Genomic DNA, 18168 nt, shown 5'->3' with positions numbered 1-18168 from the left:
GTTTTCTTCTCAGAATAATTTCAAGACTATTTCCAATATTTCTCACAGAACATTGCATCTGTTGCCTGAAGTATCCTTGCCAACAACCTGGAAGCCTGTTCCCTCACACAGACTTCCAGCTTCTTGAAAGAATTTTTCAGATTAAGCAACAGGCGCCTAGTGTTCATACGACTCAACTAGCCGTGGAGCAGATCTGTTTCCTATTTCTAGTTGGAGTTTCAAGGGCTTCCTCTTTCTAATTGCTTCCTCTCTCTCTCCCTTGGTTGCTAAGCACTGTGGGGTCCAATGCCTCCTCCCTTCTCCTATCAGGGCCCAGTTGTTTTTGTTGTGGGGAAGTCTGGGCCAATGGAGATTCCATTAGGAATGCAAGGCGGGTGTCTCTATGAGGCCAGCCATCAGGGAATTTTCATGGGAAAAGTAGAGGGTTAGCTGAATGACTCTTGATCAGGCAAAATTAGCATATGGCTAGTACCACTTCTGCATATGCATTTATATACATATTGCTTTCCGTATGTGTGTATATATTTCTGTAAATATGTATTCATCTGTATATGTTTATGAGTAGTAAAACTTCATTCATTCATTCATTCATTCATTTATTTGGTGTTGGAAATCAAACTCAGGGCATCATCCCTGTTAAAACTTCCCTTGCCAATCATGCATATCCCTAGTCCCATTATCCCCATCCTATCCATCCTTATCCTCTTCCATTTGCTGAGCTAGGGATTGGCGATTGATCCTAGCTCTTCCTACACATTGGGCAAGCATTCTGCCTCTATGTTTTATCTCCACCTGCTTGTCCTTTTTGTTTTGAAGCTGGGTCTCACTCAGTGATCCAGGCTGGAATTGGACTTACTCTATAACCCATGGAGGCCCTGAATTGTCCATATTCTGACCTCAGGCTTCCATGCAGTAGGGATTACACGTGCACCAGCACTCTCGGCTCCATCATGGACCCTTTAAAGGAGAAGGTCATTGCTGTCTCCCCTCTGTCTTCTTCCTTTCAATTGAGCTTCCTGAAGTACAACCTTCTGCTCTCCCTGAGTCCTGCCACATCCAAGGTCTTCCTTCCATCATTTGCTTGAGTAGCTCTGACCTATATCTTCCTTTCTCTGCTCCTGAACAAAGCATGATCTACCCATCACCACCAGGGATTGGTGGAGGGAGGGAGGGAGGGGGAGGCTGGAAAAGCAAGGCTTTGTCACCAACAAGTTTCCCAACTTTCGCATAAGGAAACTGGCACAGCCCACACTATCACAGAGCAAGCCAGTCCTGGTGTACGGCAGCAAGATGCTGAGAACTGTTCATGCTGTGGGCTGAGGCAACACGAAGGAGACAGCTCCCACGAAACGAGGAATTCCATTTTCCAAGTCAATCCCAACAAGTCTTGCCATTCTGAGATTTTGAAAGGCCCTAACCAGATTACCTAAGAGTTTCTGTTTTTCTCCCCTCTCTTTCCCACAAAAATACTACATTCAGGCAAATTCTAGCCGTCTTTCTCAGTTGGTTTCTCCCAGGATCATCTCCCACCTCTTCCTGTGCCTAGTTCACATGGGTCTCTGACTATGAGTGAACCCCACTTAATTTCCTCTGTCCTTAACTGCTGTTGTGACCATTGTTACTAGCACCTGCCTTTAGGTTTCCTCTCCAAGTCTGTCACTTGGGAATAAAACCTGTCAAATATTTTCTTGGATGGTGCTTGGTTGCAGCACTTCACCATTTACCATTTCATGACCCATAGCTGAAAACATCAATATCATTCCCCCATCCTTGACCAGGAGGATACTGTTCTGCTGATCCTGATGGCATCTACACATCTCTGGGGAAAGTGGAGGAAAAAGAAGAGATGATCCTTGGAACTTCACATGCACGAGGCAGATGTGAGCTTCTGAGCTTTGTGTGACAGGGGCACAGTGCAGAGACAAAAGGGAAAGAAATCGATTTAGCAAATAGAAGGGATTCCATCCCATTGAAGTACGGGGGTAAAACAGAGGGTGGGGGAGAGACGTGCTTCTTTAGGACGACTTGGTTTTGTACAGAGCAGGGAAATTATCTACTCTTTGCACCTCCCCCATCACCATATGCTTCTTTTAAAACCCCCTCCTTCTGGACTTAAAAGGACCAGAATTTGATGGTATTCATGCGTTTGAAGTCCCGGGCTATTGGAAACTTCCTCTAGTTTTGTATTTATCACACAATATAGTGAGAAGTGAAATCCAAGTTGATTGATAAAGTAGAAATAAATGATGATCAGATAGCAAAAAGAATTAAGCTAAGCAGGTAACTTTTAAAAGTGGGGGGTTAGTCTTAAATAAATTGAGGTAGGTTCTGGGACTAAGTTACTTGGGTTCTTCAGTATCCAACAAAGGACAGTTAGTGGGTTACAGTAGCAAAACACTGAATGGTAGACATCCCAGGGCTGGGACATGTTGAAACAACTTCCTTAAAAACCAAGTCAGATTTTCTCAGTATCTTGCCTTGAGATATAATGAGAAAGCAGACATGGATAGAGGGCAGTGGAGCCCTCCACAGTGTAAGAAAGACATGGGTAGAGGGCAGTGGAGCCCTCCACAGTGTAAGACATGGATAGAGGGCAGTGGAGCCCTCCACAGTGTAAGAAAGACATGGATAGAGGGCAGTGGAGCCCTCCACAGTGTAAGACATGGATAGAGGGCAGTGTTACAGGGGAATTCCAGGAAATATATGGCAACATAGTACACGTGTATCCCTGACACTTTATACCCTGTTTCATGAACGCCACCTTGCTTCTGTCCCAGCCTCTATTTTCTCAAGAAAAGCCATTGTCTTCCCTTTTTCCAGGAAAACTCAGGCGGTAACTCATTGGGAACCCTGAACAAAGAGTCAGTGGGAACTTAAAGAAACCAGAGACATTACAACCCATAATTTCTACCAAGAACAAGCCTCTCCTAGTAACTGTCTGGTTTCTCCGAGCCCCTTGTGAAAATCGCTTTAGTTTAGACTCTTGACATTGGGATTTTCAGATCCAACGGTGGTGGTCAGGTAATGTGGGTTAGGGTAAAGGGATGGAAGGTGTACAGTGAGTGGCTCTTGGGCTCCACAGACCCATTCAAGATCCTGAGCCCTGAATTGGCACACCAAGAAGACCAGCTTTCTCCAGTTTCTAGGGGGAATTCAGAAAGCAGTCCATATCTGCATCGTACAGTCTTGGTCATACCTTTGAGGTCAGTTTCTGGACTCATAGGATGTGTTTTGCGTAGTTGTTTTGTGTGATTGGGAATGATGAACATCAGTCATGTTTATGCATCTACAGTGTTGACTGTGAGACCGAGTGCTGGTGATGCCCATTGCCACCATTCAGTGTCAGAGACCATCCCGTGAGAAAGTGATCCCCTCTCAAATCTCTTTAACAAATCAAATGACCTTGTGCTAAGAGCTGGTTGCCACCCCCTTTCCTCCCTATTCCCTTCCTAACACCTAAGGCTGTAAAGTTGAATAATGGTCCCCTCTTCCTTATCTCTTCCTGAATTCCCATGACATCCAAGGACATGAGCTATGCCTGAGCCCAGCCTGACACCCAAGGCTGTCAAGGAGGATCTATGTTCCAGAGATAAGATGCAGAGTGCCCGCAAGTTTGGCGCCTGACCTCAGCCCCCATGTCAGCAGATGCCCACTTCTTTGTTCTTTGTATAATTCTCCCTCGACCCCTCCCATTTTCTCCGCGATGTATGCTTTAAAAAGAAGGCACCTCAGCTTAATAAACGAGACCTTGATAGGTACAATTCTACTTGGTCTCCGCCTCTCTTTCTTTTCCTCCCATTTCCTTCCAGGTTCTCGGTCCCCCTCGCACCCATGAATAACTGAATCCCGCGGGACGGGATAAGTGGCATTTCCAAATCAAACTATACAGAGCCAGCTTAGCAAAACATGAAGTAAAATGCTTCATAAACCACCGCAAGGCCAGATGTTTACAGATAGGTTACCACGGAACCCGAGAGATGTGGCTGTGGGTGCACTCTGCGGTCCTTGACACTGCCCACCGCCTCTGCTCTAGCAGAGATTCTTCCCTTCAGCTCCCTAGAGTTCCCTAGGCTTCCTATTACAATTCTGGTTCTCAATCGCAGCAGCCTTTGAAACTAAGCAATTGAACTCTTTGGCCACAAATCAATGTGTTTACTTGATGGGATTGAGAGTGACAAAGGACGATTCTGGGGGCCTGCTGTGGCCTCTCAAGTGTGTGGTCCAGAGTACCTGCAAGAGGACGTGTGCGTTTCCTTTGTTGCTGCTGAGGAGAAGGGAAGGCAGAGAGAGCATATGTTTTGAGGTTCCAGACAGGGTTGCTGCACGCTCTCCTCTCCAGCTTTCATACCTGAGACTGAGGGTGACAGGAATCTACGGAAGGTGCAGGTAGGGTCTGGCCTGGTGGAGATGCATTTCAGGAATTCGTTTGGGATTTGGAAATCCCAGTTATAGTTATGCGTGCATCTGTGGTAACAAGGGTGGATAACAAAAAGGGGAGAAATTATACCCCCATACACATTATTTAAATCATACTTTTATTTTTAAGAATTTTAAAATTCAGATGTCTAAGAACTTAATAAATGCCTCATAGTATCTTAAAACTAGACATAATCATGTCTAGGTGAAATGATAAGGATACACTCATTGACACATGGCATAAGCCTGAACAGAAGGTTATTATGGGGAAAAGAGGGCGGTGTTTCTGTTTTATCCACAGAATACTGCAGAAGCATGCTAGCTTCCAGAATGATTCCTGTGACAGACTGACCTGTGAGTTCATAAGTGCCCTGGCAGTGATGACAAAAAAGCTGTGTTAAGTGCAAAAAAAAAAAAAAGAGGAATCAGAGAGAGCAGCCACTTACAAACAAGATAAAGAAACTTCCTATCTTCGCCATGGGCTACAGCAAGGAGAGCCAACCTGGTGTCAATTTAAGGACAACTATAAATGAAGACTTGTGAGGCAAAGAGACTGCTACAGTGTATTTAACAAGATTTCATCAGAGACACTGTTTTTGGCCATTCAGGCCAACTCCCCTATAGCTGTGAAAGCTTTTGTACCTTACATATATGCTATATTGTTAGATAATTTTAAGAGTTAAGATCACCAATCTTGACAAGTCTTTTCATATTCATTGTAATTGTTGTCAATTAACTAATTATGTAGATCCTAATTTAGATAAGAAATTTGCTGTTATGATTTTGTTAAAGAGACTTACATATGTTTTTGCTGCCTGTTAGAATTAGGATATGATCCTTAGTTTAAAAATCTGGGAATGCAAACTTAAAAAAGGTCAAATGAGCAATTTTAAGATTTACTGCTTTAATTGCAATTTTAACTTCAATATCTACCACAGCTTTAGATCAACAGCTGCATACTGATCGTTTTGTTAATGATATGCATAAGAATATTAGCAACTTATTGTAGATAAAACATTAGAGGCAAAGGTTAATGTCTTAAAAGTAGTGGTCTCAACTATAAGACAAGATATAACAAATATTAAGGTTACAAAGACAAAAATTTCAGATATTAGAAGAGTGTTGTTTTTACTCTGACAAGACTGGCTTAGTTCAAGATAGCATAGATAAAGTTAGAGCTAGTTTAAAAGAGAGAAAACGTAACAGAGAGAAACAAGAATATTGGTATAAAAATTGGTTTTCTACTTCTCCCTGGGTCACTACCTTGCTTCCCACACTTTTGGGACCTTTCTTGGGTATTCTGCTGCTTTTGTCTTTTGGCCCCTGGGCCTTTAAAAAACTAACCAGTTTTGTTAAGTCACAGATTGAAGCTGCTCTAAGTAAGCCAGTTGCAGTCCACTACCATCAGCTGGATATCCAGGACTCAGACGAAGAAGATCCTCCTCCCACCGAGACAGGAACAGCGACTCGTCTCCAATTTTCCACCCTTGCTGCTAATGCAGAGTCCCCCTGGTTCCTTAGGTTTTGGAGACAATAGGGACAAAGAAGGGTGACCTCCAGCTCCTATTATAGCTTAAGAGCCACGAATTGTGGCGTTACAATTGACATAATTCTTGTAGAGGCCTTACTGAGTCTGAGGTTGATAATTCTCCTATGAGAACTGCACAAAATTCAGAATTGTGCATGCTGGTTCGTTAAAAATGCGAATCTGGTATGGGCCCAGCATGGGTGCAAACTAAGTATTGCAGGGGAAGGTCCATATAGACCATTTCTGAGTTCCCTGAGAGACAAACCCGGTTTGGGAAGAGGTTGGTATCTGATTTCAGTTACAATTAATAATTTTTCTAAGGCTCTGCCTCGCCTCCCCAAAAGATACCAAGAGCCACAAGTGTGGGTCTATGACAGCACCCACGGGAGGAATCGGGTCAATGTCCCCCCAGCCATGGTAATGCCCGCTCATCTAAAGATGAAGAGATTATTTGATCACCTCAGTTAAATGTGGCCTTATTAAATTTAATTCAGAAGGGGGAGATGTCAGAGACCATCCCGTGAGAAAGTGATCCCCTCTCAAATCTCTTTAACAAATCAAATGACCTTGTGCTAAGAGCTGGTTGCCACCCCCTTTCCTCCCTATTCCCTTCCTAACACCTAAGGCTGTAAAGTTGAATAATGGTCCCCTCTTCCTTATCTCTTCCTGAATTCCCATGACATCCAAGGACATGAGCTATGCCTGAGCCCAGCCTGACACCCAAGGCTGTCAAGGAGGATCTATGTTCCAGAGATAAGATGCAGAGTGCCCGCAAGTTTGGCGCCTGACCTCAGCCCCCATGTCAGCAGATGCCCACTTCTTTGTTCTTTGTATAATTCTCCCTCGACCCCTCCCATTTTCTCCGCGATGTATGCTTTAAAAAGAAGGCACCTCAGCTTAATAAACGAGACCTTGATAGGTACAATTCTACTTGGTCTCCGCCTCTCTTTCTTTTCCTCCCATTTCCTTCCAGGTTCTCGGTCCCCCTCGCACCCATGAATAACTGAATCCCGCGGGACGGGAATTCAGCCTGGGTTCTAGCATTCCCCTCTGTTCACAAAGTCAGTGCTCAACTAGAAAGCAGCTCTGCCAGCTCTCGCAGTCCCATCTTCACTGTCACAGCTTTGTATAAATCACAGCTACTGTCTATTCTCCTCTCCTGGATCATGTGAACAGGATAACTGGACAGACGGGGTGAGCATCAGCACCTACTAAGCAGCATACACATGCACTCCAGGCTTCTGGCTTGCACCCATGTCTCCCCTATATTTCCTATAGGGAAAAATGTTTCTGGACTCACAGTACCCCCTCTTGGCTGACACAGGAATTTTTTTTCTTTCCCAGAGATTTCTATCTTCTTTTTCAGTGAGATGGCTCTATGTTGTAGGTCACTGAAGTATTGCTTCCAGCTCAAAGCCTTCATTTCTCTGAAACTCTGTGCAGCCTTTCCTACCTCACTGCTTTTGAAAGAATAATCACAAGTTCTTGGAGCTGAGGAGATGGCTTGGTCAAGAAAGTGCTTGCTGCATAAGTATGAAGGCCTGAAAGGAGGCTCCCCGAGGCTCCCTGGCTAGGGAGGAGAGATAAAAGTTGGGGCTCAGTGTTCAGTGAGAAATGCTAAATCAAATATGAGGAGATGGGGAGAGATTGAAAAAGTTACTCAGAATCAGCCTCTGGTCTCCAGACATACACGCCTGCACAAGCGTGTGCACACACACACACACACACCAAGAAAGAGAGGGAGAGACAGACATACAGACAGAAACACATGCACATTTACACACAAAGAGAGAGAGGGAGGGAGTGACAGAGAGAGAGAGAGAGTACTAAAGTATTAAAGCTATAACTGATGTATAACTGATGAACAATTGGATGCACCTCTATCAAGAGAAAACTAGACATCTAGAGCCTGGGGATGTAGCTCAATAGCACAGCATTTGCCTAATATGTGCAAAGTGCAGGGTTTGATTACTACCCCTTACACACACACACACACACACACACCAAATCAGAAATCCTGTGTACATTTATAAAACATAAGTTCAATGCCTGAGTGCTGAGACATGCTGTTATGTTCTTCTACAAAGAAGCCAGTTCCCTTTACCATCCCTTTACCATTACCAAGTAAAAATGGCTTTTCTTGATAGTATTTTTCTACTTAGGTAATTGCCAAAATTGTCCTAGCTTGTCCCTTTTTCTTCTGTTGCAAATATGAGTTCAACTCCAGTATGGGCTAAGTGTATTCCTATGGACCATTCCGGAAATCCAAACACAATCTTTCGGCAATAGTTTGCTAAAGAAAAGTGAACTCAGACCCCCAAACAATTGCTTTAGAGCAAATGTTGGAAAATATTAACTACTGTAATTTAAATGGAAAGTGGCTGGAGAAGCCAATTTAAAAGCCAGTTTAGTACCTGGATTCTATGGCTTTTATCTTCTGAATCATGGCATCAGCTGAAGTTAGCACTTTAAAAGACACTCATCTGGGCAGAGAGATAAATATCTGGACAGATATCAATTCTTCTTTTAGAAAGTTAAAAGAAAATGCTAACTACATGCTGATTTCATGTACTCTAGAATGCGCTAGAAAGTTATTAGATTCATTTGTATAACTAGCCAGTGCTACTTGGTGAAAAAAAAAAAACCAACCATTTCATCATTTATGAATGTAAATTAAAATAGTACAATACCTTGTATCTTTCTGTTTCCAAGTTTGGATTTAAATTACCTTTTAAAAAGATAGATTAGTGGCTGGAGAGAGGGCTAAGTACTTGGGATACCATGCTATTCTTCCAGAGGATGGGAGTTCAGTTCCCAGCCCCTACATCATGTGATCCAACACATTCTTCTTGCTTCCATGGACACCATACATATGTACCAAACATAAGCGGATGCACACAGAGATAAGCACAAATAAACCTTACAAGAGTTATTTGCTTGGATAATTAAAGTGGTATTGATTTCATGCTTATATGATCAAACCTTAGATGCAGTCTTTGTGTATGCTTGTGTGTGTGATATATGGATGTGTGCACACATGTGTGCAGATGTGCTTGCCCAAGTAGCATCTGTGGAAGCCAGAGTTTGAGGCTATATTCTTCCTGATCACTATTGCCTTATTGCTTGAAGTGGGGCCTCTCGTTGAACCTGAAGATCACTGTATTTTAGCTATGATCAGGTGACTAGAAAGTGCTTTAAAGGCTCACCCCGTGGCCTAGCTTTGACATGGAGCTGTGGATTGCAGCCAGCTCTTTCCCCACTGAGCAACCCCCTGCACCACCAAGCCTCCCCACCCCGCCCCCCGGCCCCAGGAGCTTATTCTGAAAGTAGAGATCAGTAAGGATCAAAGCGCCACTGTTTTATTCACAAACGATTTAAAAGTTCCAGTTGCTAAATTTGAATGTAAATAAAGTAAAGCCTTATAAACCTGTTTTCAAATAACTGAGCCATTTAATAAAATAGCAAACAAGATGGCCTGACAATGGATGGGCATGGAAATATAATTCCAAAATGTTTTTATGAAATGTTTTTCTAATTGGGTCATAATTCAAGGTAAAGATTGCATAATTTTTCTTTAAAATGATTTCCATATTGATAGTCCCTCTCAAGAGAAATGGCACAGATTAAAGTCATGAGTACATACCACCCAATCAATTTTTTTCGAAATTCTGTGAAAATGCACATTTACATAAATCCTAGATGCATAAGTTAGATAACCACAAGACCACAGGGAAAGTAAGAACAATGTCCTAAAGTATGACATGTACAAGGAATTTTAATTTACTGCCCATCACACCGTCATTTGACCTGACATATTTGCATCTTTGAAAAAAAAAAGAGGGTATTCTCTAATAATATATTATTTGAATGCTAACATTTGGGTGCTACAAGCTAAAACACCGAGTGATGGTGTTTTCAAAACACCACTTTTAAATTATTTTCTTAGGATCCAAGTTAAAAACAGCAGATGAAACAGTATTTTCCCTTTAATTAAATAAGAAACATCTGTCTGGGGATTTTGGAAATGAATAGAATCCATCCACACTCTGCCTGTAGTATTTTGCATCTAATGTCCAGTATTTTGAAAGAAAATTCTTTCTGTAAAGAGTTAGAATGTCAAGCACCGCAGGTTGCAGTCTGGATCTACTACAGGGCAAGTCTCACCTCCGGACTTGGGAACTAGAGAATTACAAATACTCTGAAGCGAGTCCTTTATCAGTCTCCAGCTCTATATTTGAGGACCAACCCGATTCTCTATAGTGAAGGTCATTTTGTAACTCTGGCTGGCCTTGAACTCACAGAGACCAGCCTGCCTCTGCCAACCAAGTACGAGGATTTAGAGTGGGCTCCCCTGTAGGTTTCTACTGGTCCCAAGCACCTCCTCCCCGTAGTGTTCACCTCTGAACAGTAGGGAAAGGGATGTTACCAGATGCACCCAAACACTCAGATTTACATTAGGAGGGGGAAAAGAACACTAAATTGCCGCGAGGAATGGCTCTGGTTCTTTTTAACCAGGGGCCACACTACAGGTTAGCATCACTTACTGGTGGTGTCAAACGGTATCTGCTTGCACTGTGCAGACCTCTCTGAGGGCCAGGGACAGTAGTAGACAGCTCCCCCTTCTACGATATCCGGCTGGCTAGTGTTGGCTTTGGGTGCCCCCACTAAGACACTGGCTCTGCAAAGAGATTGGAGAAAGTCACTCCTCTGGGAACATTTACCCGTGTGCCCAGTCTGTAGAAGCATGCCCACCGGACTGCGGCAGCACAAACAGATTTACTGTGGAAAGACTGCCAAACTTGATTTCCTCTTTGGAAGCCTATGAGCACCAGAAACCTGGTTTTGGAAGAGGCTGCTTGTCTAGGTGGAGGTAGGTGGAGACTGTGATGGGGAAGGCAGATCCCAACTGTTTGCAACCTAAGGCGCTATGAGATTCCGTAGGAACAGACTGCGGTCCTTATTTTAAAACTGACCTGAGTCTGTCCCGCCCCACTCTCTCCTTTGTATAATGCTCCTGTCTTTGAATCCGAACTTATATACCAGTGGAGCATCTCCAATCCCAGATTCATGGGCACATCTATTTAGCATAAGCCAGGAGGAAAGATGTTGGTAGCAGGCAAAGAGCAGAATCCGACCCGGAGTGGGCAGTTGCCTGAAATATCAGACATCCTTTCCTCCTGGCTGCGGAGACCTCTGAGAGACAGAGGCAGGACCCGGGATCGCGCGCCACCAAGCCACCAACCCAACCCAGCAACTTACGTGCGCGCATCAGGTATGTAGAAGTCCAGTGAGTAACCGAAGTAGCTGCCCTCGGGGCCACTGTACACAGTGAGCTTGTCCACATCCAAGTTGAACGCCAGAGACGCAGAGGACCAGAGCATCCCCAGCGCGGCCGAGACGCAACAGAGACGCGCGAACGGAGGTGCCCGGTTCCCCGGGGGACCACGGTGGGTTCCCGCAGACATCGCCCTCCTCCCCGAACGCTGCTCACCCGGGATCGGGAGCCGTGGAGCCCAGAGGAGAAGGCCTGACGCTCCCCAGAGGCCGGTGTCCCGGGTCGGTGAGCTAGGAGTGTCCACAGTGACAGTCCTCTCGTCCTGTGCGGCCCGCCGACCCCGCTGCTCTGGGCTTGCAGCAGCGGATCCCGCGCTCGACCCTCTCCAGCCCCTGGCTGGGGCCGGCGCGCTCTTCGCGCCCTCTAGCGGCTAGTTCTCAGGCTGCAGGCCGGAGCTTGCGGTCCAGGACTAAGCAAGCGCCTGTTGAGCCCGCTAGATTTCAACAGCAGTCTCTAGTTTAAGGAGCATCTAAATTTTATGGATGTCACCTCAAGTCCTTGTTTTGGAGAAGCGGTGTCTCATATGCGGCGAGAATTTAATGATTTCCCACAATTGCGCAGCTCGGATACAAGCATACAAAAGAGTATCCCACCTCCAGAAGAGTGATTATCTGGTTGTCACCTCTACCCTTGAGGGATTTTTAGGGTAAATCAGTTTCTTCCTCGGTAAATGGGATTCAATAATGGAATGTAACAACCCTCTTCCTCTCCTATTCCGCTGACATACTAATAAGAACAAATCCTGTAGGTTTTCTCAGTCTTTCTCAAGGGCATCTCTGGCACATTGTATGATTTGGTATAAACCTCTATCCTATGAGGTTGTGATGAAGGACTGCAAAGTCAGAAATGCTGCAGTTAACAGTTTTCAAAAGCAGGGCTTGGGAGTGAAAGTTTGAGACAACAGGAACTCTTCCTCACCAGTACTAATTGTTGATCTTTCCAGGAGCCCGAGGGTGAAGGGAGCAGACTAGAGCTGTGTGTATAAATGGCTTTTTATAAATACAAACTTTTCAGGACATAGATTGGTGATAAAAACAACATGACTCTGAGGTCACACAGAATTTAAGTGTAGGGAAAGAAGTGTGGGATGTGGTGACACATACCTGAAATTCCAACACTGTTTTGTTTGGGTGCGGGGGCTGTAATAAGAGGATCTTTTGTTGGACAGCCTGGGCTAACCTAACAAGTTCAAGACTAGCCTGAGAAGGCTGTGTTAAAACGAACAAAACAGAAAATCAATCAAAAATCACACATATATACAAGTGTGTGTGTGTGTGTGTGTGTGTGTGTGTGTGAGAGAGAGAGAGAGAGAGAGAGAGAGAGAGAGAGAGAAGGGGCAAGTAGTTTCTGGGTAATTTCAGGAAAGTTGGAAACAAATGTAGATGTAGACAAGAATTTGAATAGGAGACTTAGATTTGGACCTCCCGGAAGCAGAAGGAAACACTGAAGGCACTAATCTAGCATTAGATGACCATGAACGAGATCGTAGTGAAAAGGAGTATCCAAGGAGTGGTCTGAACTAGGGATGGATGGATCCTGAGACCAGGGATCCAGGCAAAAGGAGCCAGAGCAGAAATATGATAGGCACCAGAGATTCAAATGTCCAGTGGCAAGTCATCTGAATAAAAAGAAAGCAGGGATGGACAAGGAGATCCCAACCTGGTTAACAGGACAGAAGGAGAAAAGGGCCATGAAAGTTAAGGAAAAGGCTGAGATTGGAGGAGGATGCACGGCAGAGAGGATCTAAGCTGAGTCTTAAGTTACCTACTTAGGAGAAAATAAACGCAGTGAGTGGATGAATAAGATGCCAACTTACTCATCTAAGAATAATTAGTACCACTTCCTACAACTGGAGGGCCCATCAGGAGGTTGATACAATTTGAGTAGACTAGACAAAAATCTCAGCCTACTAGGAAAAAAAAAATGTTTTCTGATTCGTTTTCCTTCATAACCCACTCTGTAGAATAATTTCAATTTTGTGTTTCTACTTGTCCCTATTTAAAAAGCAAAACAAGCAGTCTGTCACAAGGCTCCCTGTCAAGCCATCACATCATCATTTCCTAATTACATTGCCCAATACGAGGCATAAGAGCTTAGGAGTAGGTGGTAGACCAGTTGACTGGTTTTCCTTCTCTATCCTAAAGTCAGTTTGTGCTGGACATAGAGTTTGCCACTTTGATTAAGATATTGCTAAGAATAAAAGTCAAACTCTCCACATGAGCTTGAATGAGTAATTCACACACAATACACACATGGAACTCCTCGGCGCTATCACCGAGGCTGGGGATTAACTACAACATGGGAATTTCCTGACACCAGTGCACTGTAATTTTGAAAGTTGTCATAATGCAGGAAAGTTTTAATTTATGTTGACTGTCTAAGAGGGTATAAAGTGGCAGCATGGTCCTAGGTGTGTACTTAGCATGGACAGATTTCTACACAGAGGTAGCATGGTAAACATTGTTTCATGTTGACCAACTCCTCACCAGGGCATCCCTAATGTACCCACTTGTCTATTTCCCTAAAATATCCCTCAGCTATTTATTCTTCTTGTTCCACATACCTATGAAATGAAAACATGTACTCTGTGTGTGTGTGTGTGTGTGTGTGTGTGTGTGTGTGTGTGTGCGTGCAGTCCAGAGGTGGCTGTTGGTGTCTTCCTATATGGACTGCATGTCCAGCAAACCCCAGGGATACTCACGTTTCTGCATCCCCAGTGCTGGGATCACAGGCTTGTCTCACCACATCCAGGTTTTACATGGGTGCTAAGAAATCAAGCTCCCCATGTGGTCATGGCTGGCACTGTGTCCACCAAGTCATCTCCGCAGTCTCGATTTCTTTTGCCACATACACAGGTGAAGTTTTGTTCCTCTCTTTTAAAATAGACTTGTTCTTGCTTATATAAGTTATATTCTTACTAATATCATTCCCCACTTTACAGCTGAGAACCCAGATTAAGGTTCCTGAAAGCACAATGCTTTTATGCTCACAAAGTAAGCAAGCAGTGTGATTTGAGCTCAGGTCTATCAAATGCCCAAAGAATTCCTTACCCTATGTAGTTTCTAAGGAATACTTTAAAAAAAAAATCTTATCTTAACTGACAATATTCCATTCAAGAGCCAAAGACCACCTGATGAAAACCTCAACACCAGGTATGAAAGAAATTGTTGGTCAGGGTTGTCTAAGAGACCTCCTGATTACAGACTGTTGCTACTGTCCTTGGTTGACTTCTAGAGGTTGAAGGTGAGCTTCTATTGCTGAAGACACTGTGTCCTTCAGACACAGGCCCACAGGACCCTGAGCTGAAACTGATCTGAAAGCCTCCTCCCTGAGAAGCAGCTTTCATGGACCAGAAGACACCATGCATGCTTCCAAAGGAGCACTGCCCAGCTATCATGCCTGTGAGCCACAACGACTAACATGGCCTCACAGTGGTAGCACACAGACTTGGGCAGAAACCAACAGCTCTCTAAGCAGACTTGAGACCAACTCAGTAAGAGGGGAATCATTCCTGGTACTGGGAACCGAGCCAATCACGCAGGGCTAAGAACGTCACAGATCTTAGAGGAAAAACACCTCTTTACTAAACCAGCATAATCCATAACTACACTCTATAAATTTGTGCTTATATCCACAGATAAATGTAGTCCTCACCCCTTATGAAGGAAACTTCTCTCTGCAACAGATGGAGACCATCACAAAAAACCACAACCAATCAAAATGCAGTGTCGTAAAGCCCAGTCCTGATGGATACATCTACAAAACAACTTTTACACCTAAGGTTCAAGGGTCATTTCAGAAGAGGAGACTGAAAGATTGTAAAAGCCAGAGGCTCTAGCTAAGAGACTGTGTGAGTAATGGCAGAAGATACGCCCTTACACTCTCACCAGCATGACTGCCTTAATGTGAGCTGAACAAGGGCATCAGCAGATACTCCGAAGTGGGTGAGAGAAAGATCCTGAGGCTTTAACCCCACACAGAAAGCTACAAGCAGCCAAACAGTGCTGAGAGTGGAAGTAATAATCTTTCCCAGGAAAGAGCACAGCAATTGGTTAGCTGATACCAAATAATCAGCCCTGAAGACATACGTGTAAGTAGCATTATATTATATTAACAGAAAAGGTTAAATTTAGGAATACATATGAATATATGGGTGCGTAAATGTATATGTAAATCTAAATGTGTATATGTATATGTACACATATTTGTGCATCAACAATTGCAGGGAAAAGACCATGAATTTGAAAAGAGCAGGGAAGAGATAGAGGGAAGGGTTTGGAGGCAGGAAAGAGAAAGAGATGTTATAATTATCTCAGTTAATTATCTCAAAAGTAAAAGAAAAATAGCATGTTCTTAAAGCTATGATAAGCATGAGAAATTAGCTTCTTCCAGGCATAAGCTATTTGGAGCTGGCCTTTTGAACTAGGCTTTGAGAGCTGCTTGTGGGGTGGCATGAAACAGCTATGCACTTCTCTAGGCAAGCCTAGGGTCCAGTTTGATGGTACCTTGTTGTCTGAGAGCAGAGGTAGTGAGGGTTCATTGAAATTTCTGAGAAATTCAGCCTGGCACAGTGGTAAATCTTACACAAACTGAAAGGGAGGGATTTTGAGTAGGGAAGCTATGGACCTGAATAGGTATGTTGAACATTTTAACCTTCTGGCTCTTGGGAACCACGCCAATCTGGAAGGTCTTAGGTACTGTCGAAGGCACACATGGGCAGTGACAGGTCTTGTGCTCAGTGAGAAGTTTGACATTTTAAAGCTCACTGGGCACTGAGTTATTTGTCAGAAAAGCAAGTCTGGGAACTGTTTACCATGCATGCAAGTATATGTGTATGTTTAAAATCAAGAAAGGTATACATAGTTGTTTCCCTGAAAAGGAAAGAACCAAAAGGTCAAAGATGGAACAGATTTGGCTCATACATTCCAAAAATAAACAAGAGTTCCAGAAGGGAAAATGACCTTGGATTTGCAGCCATGTACAAAATGCTTAAAAATAGAGATGGTGTAACATTTATCCAGTGAGTGCCAACTCTATAGCTAAATATATAAATATATACGTAACTTAAGGATCAATTAGGATGTCTGATTGTGTTTAAGTCTATGATAGAATGTAGACAAGTCTTGACATCAAGACGTCTGGAGTTCAGACACTAGTGTGTTCACTAAACCATTTATGAACCAAGTCAGTGTGAAAACAGTATGCTCTTAAGTGACCCTCCAGCTTTTAAACTGATACATTGATTTACCCTGTGTGTGTGTGTGTGTGTGTGTGTGTGTGTGTGTGTGTGTGTGTGTGTGTGTATTTTCTATGGTGTAAGTGTGTAAATCGGAGGGCAACCTATGGGACTCAGTGCTCTCTTTTCCCCAAGTGGGCTCTAGGGATTGAACTCAAGATATAAGGCTTGTCAGCTAGTGCCTTTCCTACTGAGCTATCTCTCCAGGCCCTTGATAAATTTAAACATAAATCGAATAGAGGGAATTTTAGTTTCCTGATCTTTTCTTGTAATCTGGGCAGTTGTAGCAATTACAGCCTTTACTTTTTGCTCAACTGTTTTTATTCCAGTTTTCCCACAATAGTAAAGGAAATTACCAGTAGGAACTGGTTGGTTAAACCTAAGTTAAATCCTCCCGTCTTTGCTGACATCAGCCTATGTCTGCAGATTTTTTATTCTGGTCTCTGGAGGGTGAGCTTCATCTTAGTCAAATCATCTCCTCCCATCCCACCCCCCCCCCTTTTGATGACTTTGTTTGCCATTCTCTTCTATGATTTTCCTTCATGATTTTATTAGCCACCTCTAAGTTACAAGTGCTGGAGCAATGGCTTCATGTTGGCAGAAATCCAAGCACAGGCAAGAGCTGGTTCATCTGAAGGAAAATTTCCACTAGTCAACTTGATCCTTTCAGAACATGCTTTTCCAAACAGCTGTGCTTCAGGAACAAAGACTCCCAAGGCAATTCTCCCCCCACTGGCTCAGTCGTTGAGGAAAAGATGTAATCCCTGAGCTTTGAGATCTGGGGCAAGTCCTCCTGAGATCCTAGCCCCTGGGGGATTCTAACCTATGACCAGGGTCTTGGATGGTGGCTGACAGATTTCAAAGAAAACCACTTTTGCTCCAGAATTCTGAATAAACTCCATTGTCTGGGTGAGATATGCCTTTTACTATCTGCTCAATGAACTAAATGGAAATTGTGTGTGTGTGAGTGTGTGTCACACACTCACACACACACACACACTCATGCTCTCTCTCGCGCTCTCTCTCTCTCTTTCTCTCTCTCTCTCTCTCTCTCTCTCTCTCTCTCTCTCTCTCTCTCTCTCTCTCTCTCACACACACACACACACACACACAGATGCACACTGTGATTACAGCCTGCACCACCAGGCCCAACTAGGGCATCTACTTTCTAATCCTAGTGTGCAGGGTTTGGGAGAACAACAAACCTTTGATTTTAAACCCTAGCACATTAAGGACATTGAGAGACTTTTAGAGAGACCTTTGAATATATTCCTGCAATGTCCCTTTGTGCTGGGCTTAACTATGAGCCCTGGGGAGTAGAGTGGGGGAATTAACCTCTCCAGTCACCAGACTCAACATATACAATTAAGATGAGGCTTAGTTTAGGTCAGTACTGGAGGGCTTGCCCACAGAGCATGAGGTGCAGAAGAGGCAATGGCAACAGGCATAGATGTAACCAAGATATGGCCCCACCCTTGGAACAGCAGATGGATGCTCACTCTTTGTTTCTGCTCCTGCTGGAGGTTACAAGACTCAGTAGGACACTGAAAACCTCCTACAGATAGGCAAGGAAGCCTTCCAATCACAAGGTGGATTGAATCCTGAAGTATTTGAGATACAGGTCTGACTGTGCTGGAACCCCCAGGCCAGGAT

At 43.8% G+C, this 18168-nt stretch overlaps 1 protein-coding gene across 1 annotated transcript in view; it reads right to left on the bottom strand.

The window, feature by feature from the left end:
* The window catches only part of Itga8 (integrin subunit alpha 8), a 196841-nt gene extending 185256 nt beyond the window's left edge, over window positions 1-11585 (bottom strand). Inside the window, exons 1-2 of the mRNA XM_021155534.3 lie at window positions 11204-11585; window positions 10489-10622 (exon numbers count right to left, since the gene is read on the bottom strand). Coding sequence (XP_021011193.1) covers window positions 10489-10622; window positions 11204-11409 — 340 coding nt within the window. The 5' untranslated portion in view covers window positions 11410-11585. The remainder of the gene's footprint in view (window positions 1-10488; window positions 10623-11203) is intronic.
* Window positions 11586-18168: the final 6583 nt, after the last annotated feature.

Source organism: Mus caroli, unplaced genomic scaffold, assembly GCF_978045245.1.
Source record: "Mus caroli unplaced genomic scaffold, Mus_caroli_1 scaffold_2, whole genome shotgun sequence".
NCBI classification, from domain to species: Eukaryota; Metazoa; Chordata; class Mammalia; order Rodentia; family Muridae; genus Mus; species Mus caroli.
This window is presented reverse-complemented; position numbering and strand designations above follow the sequence as displayed.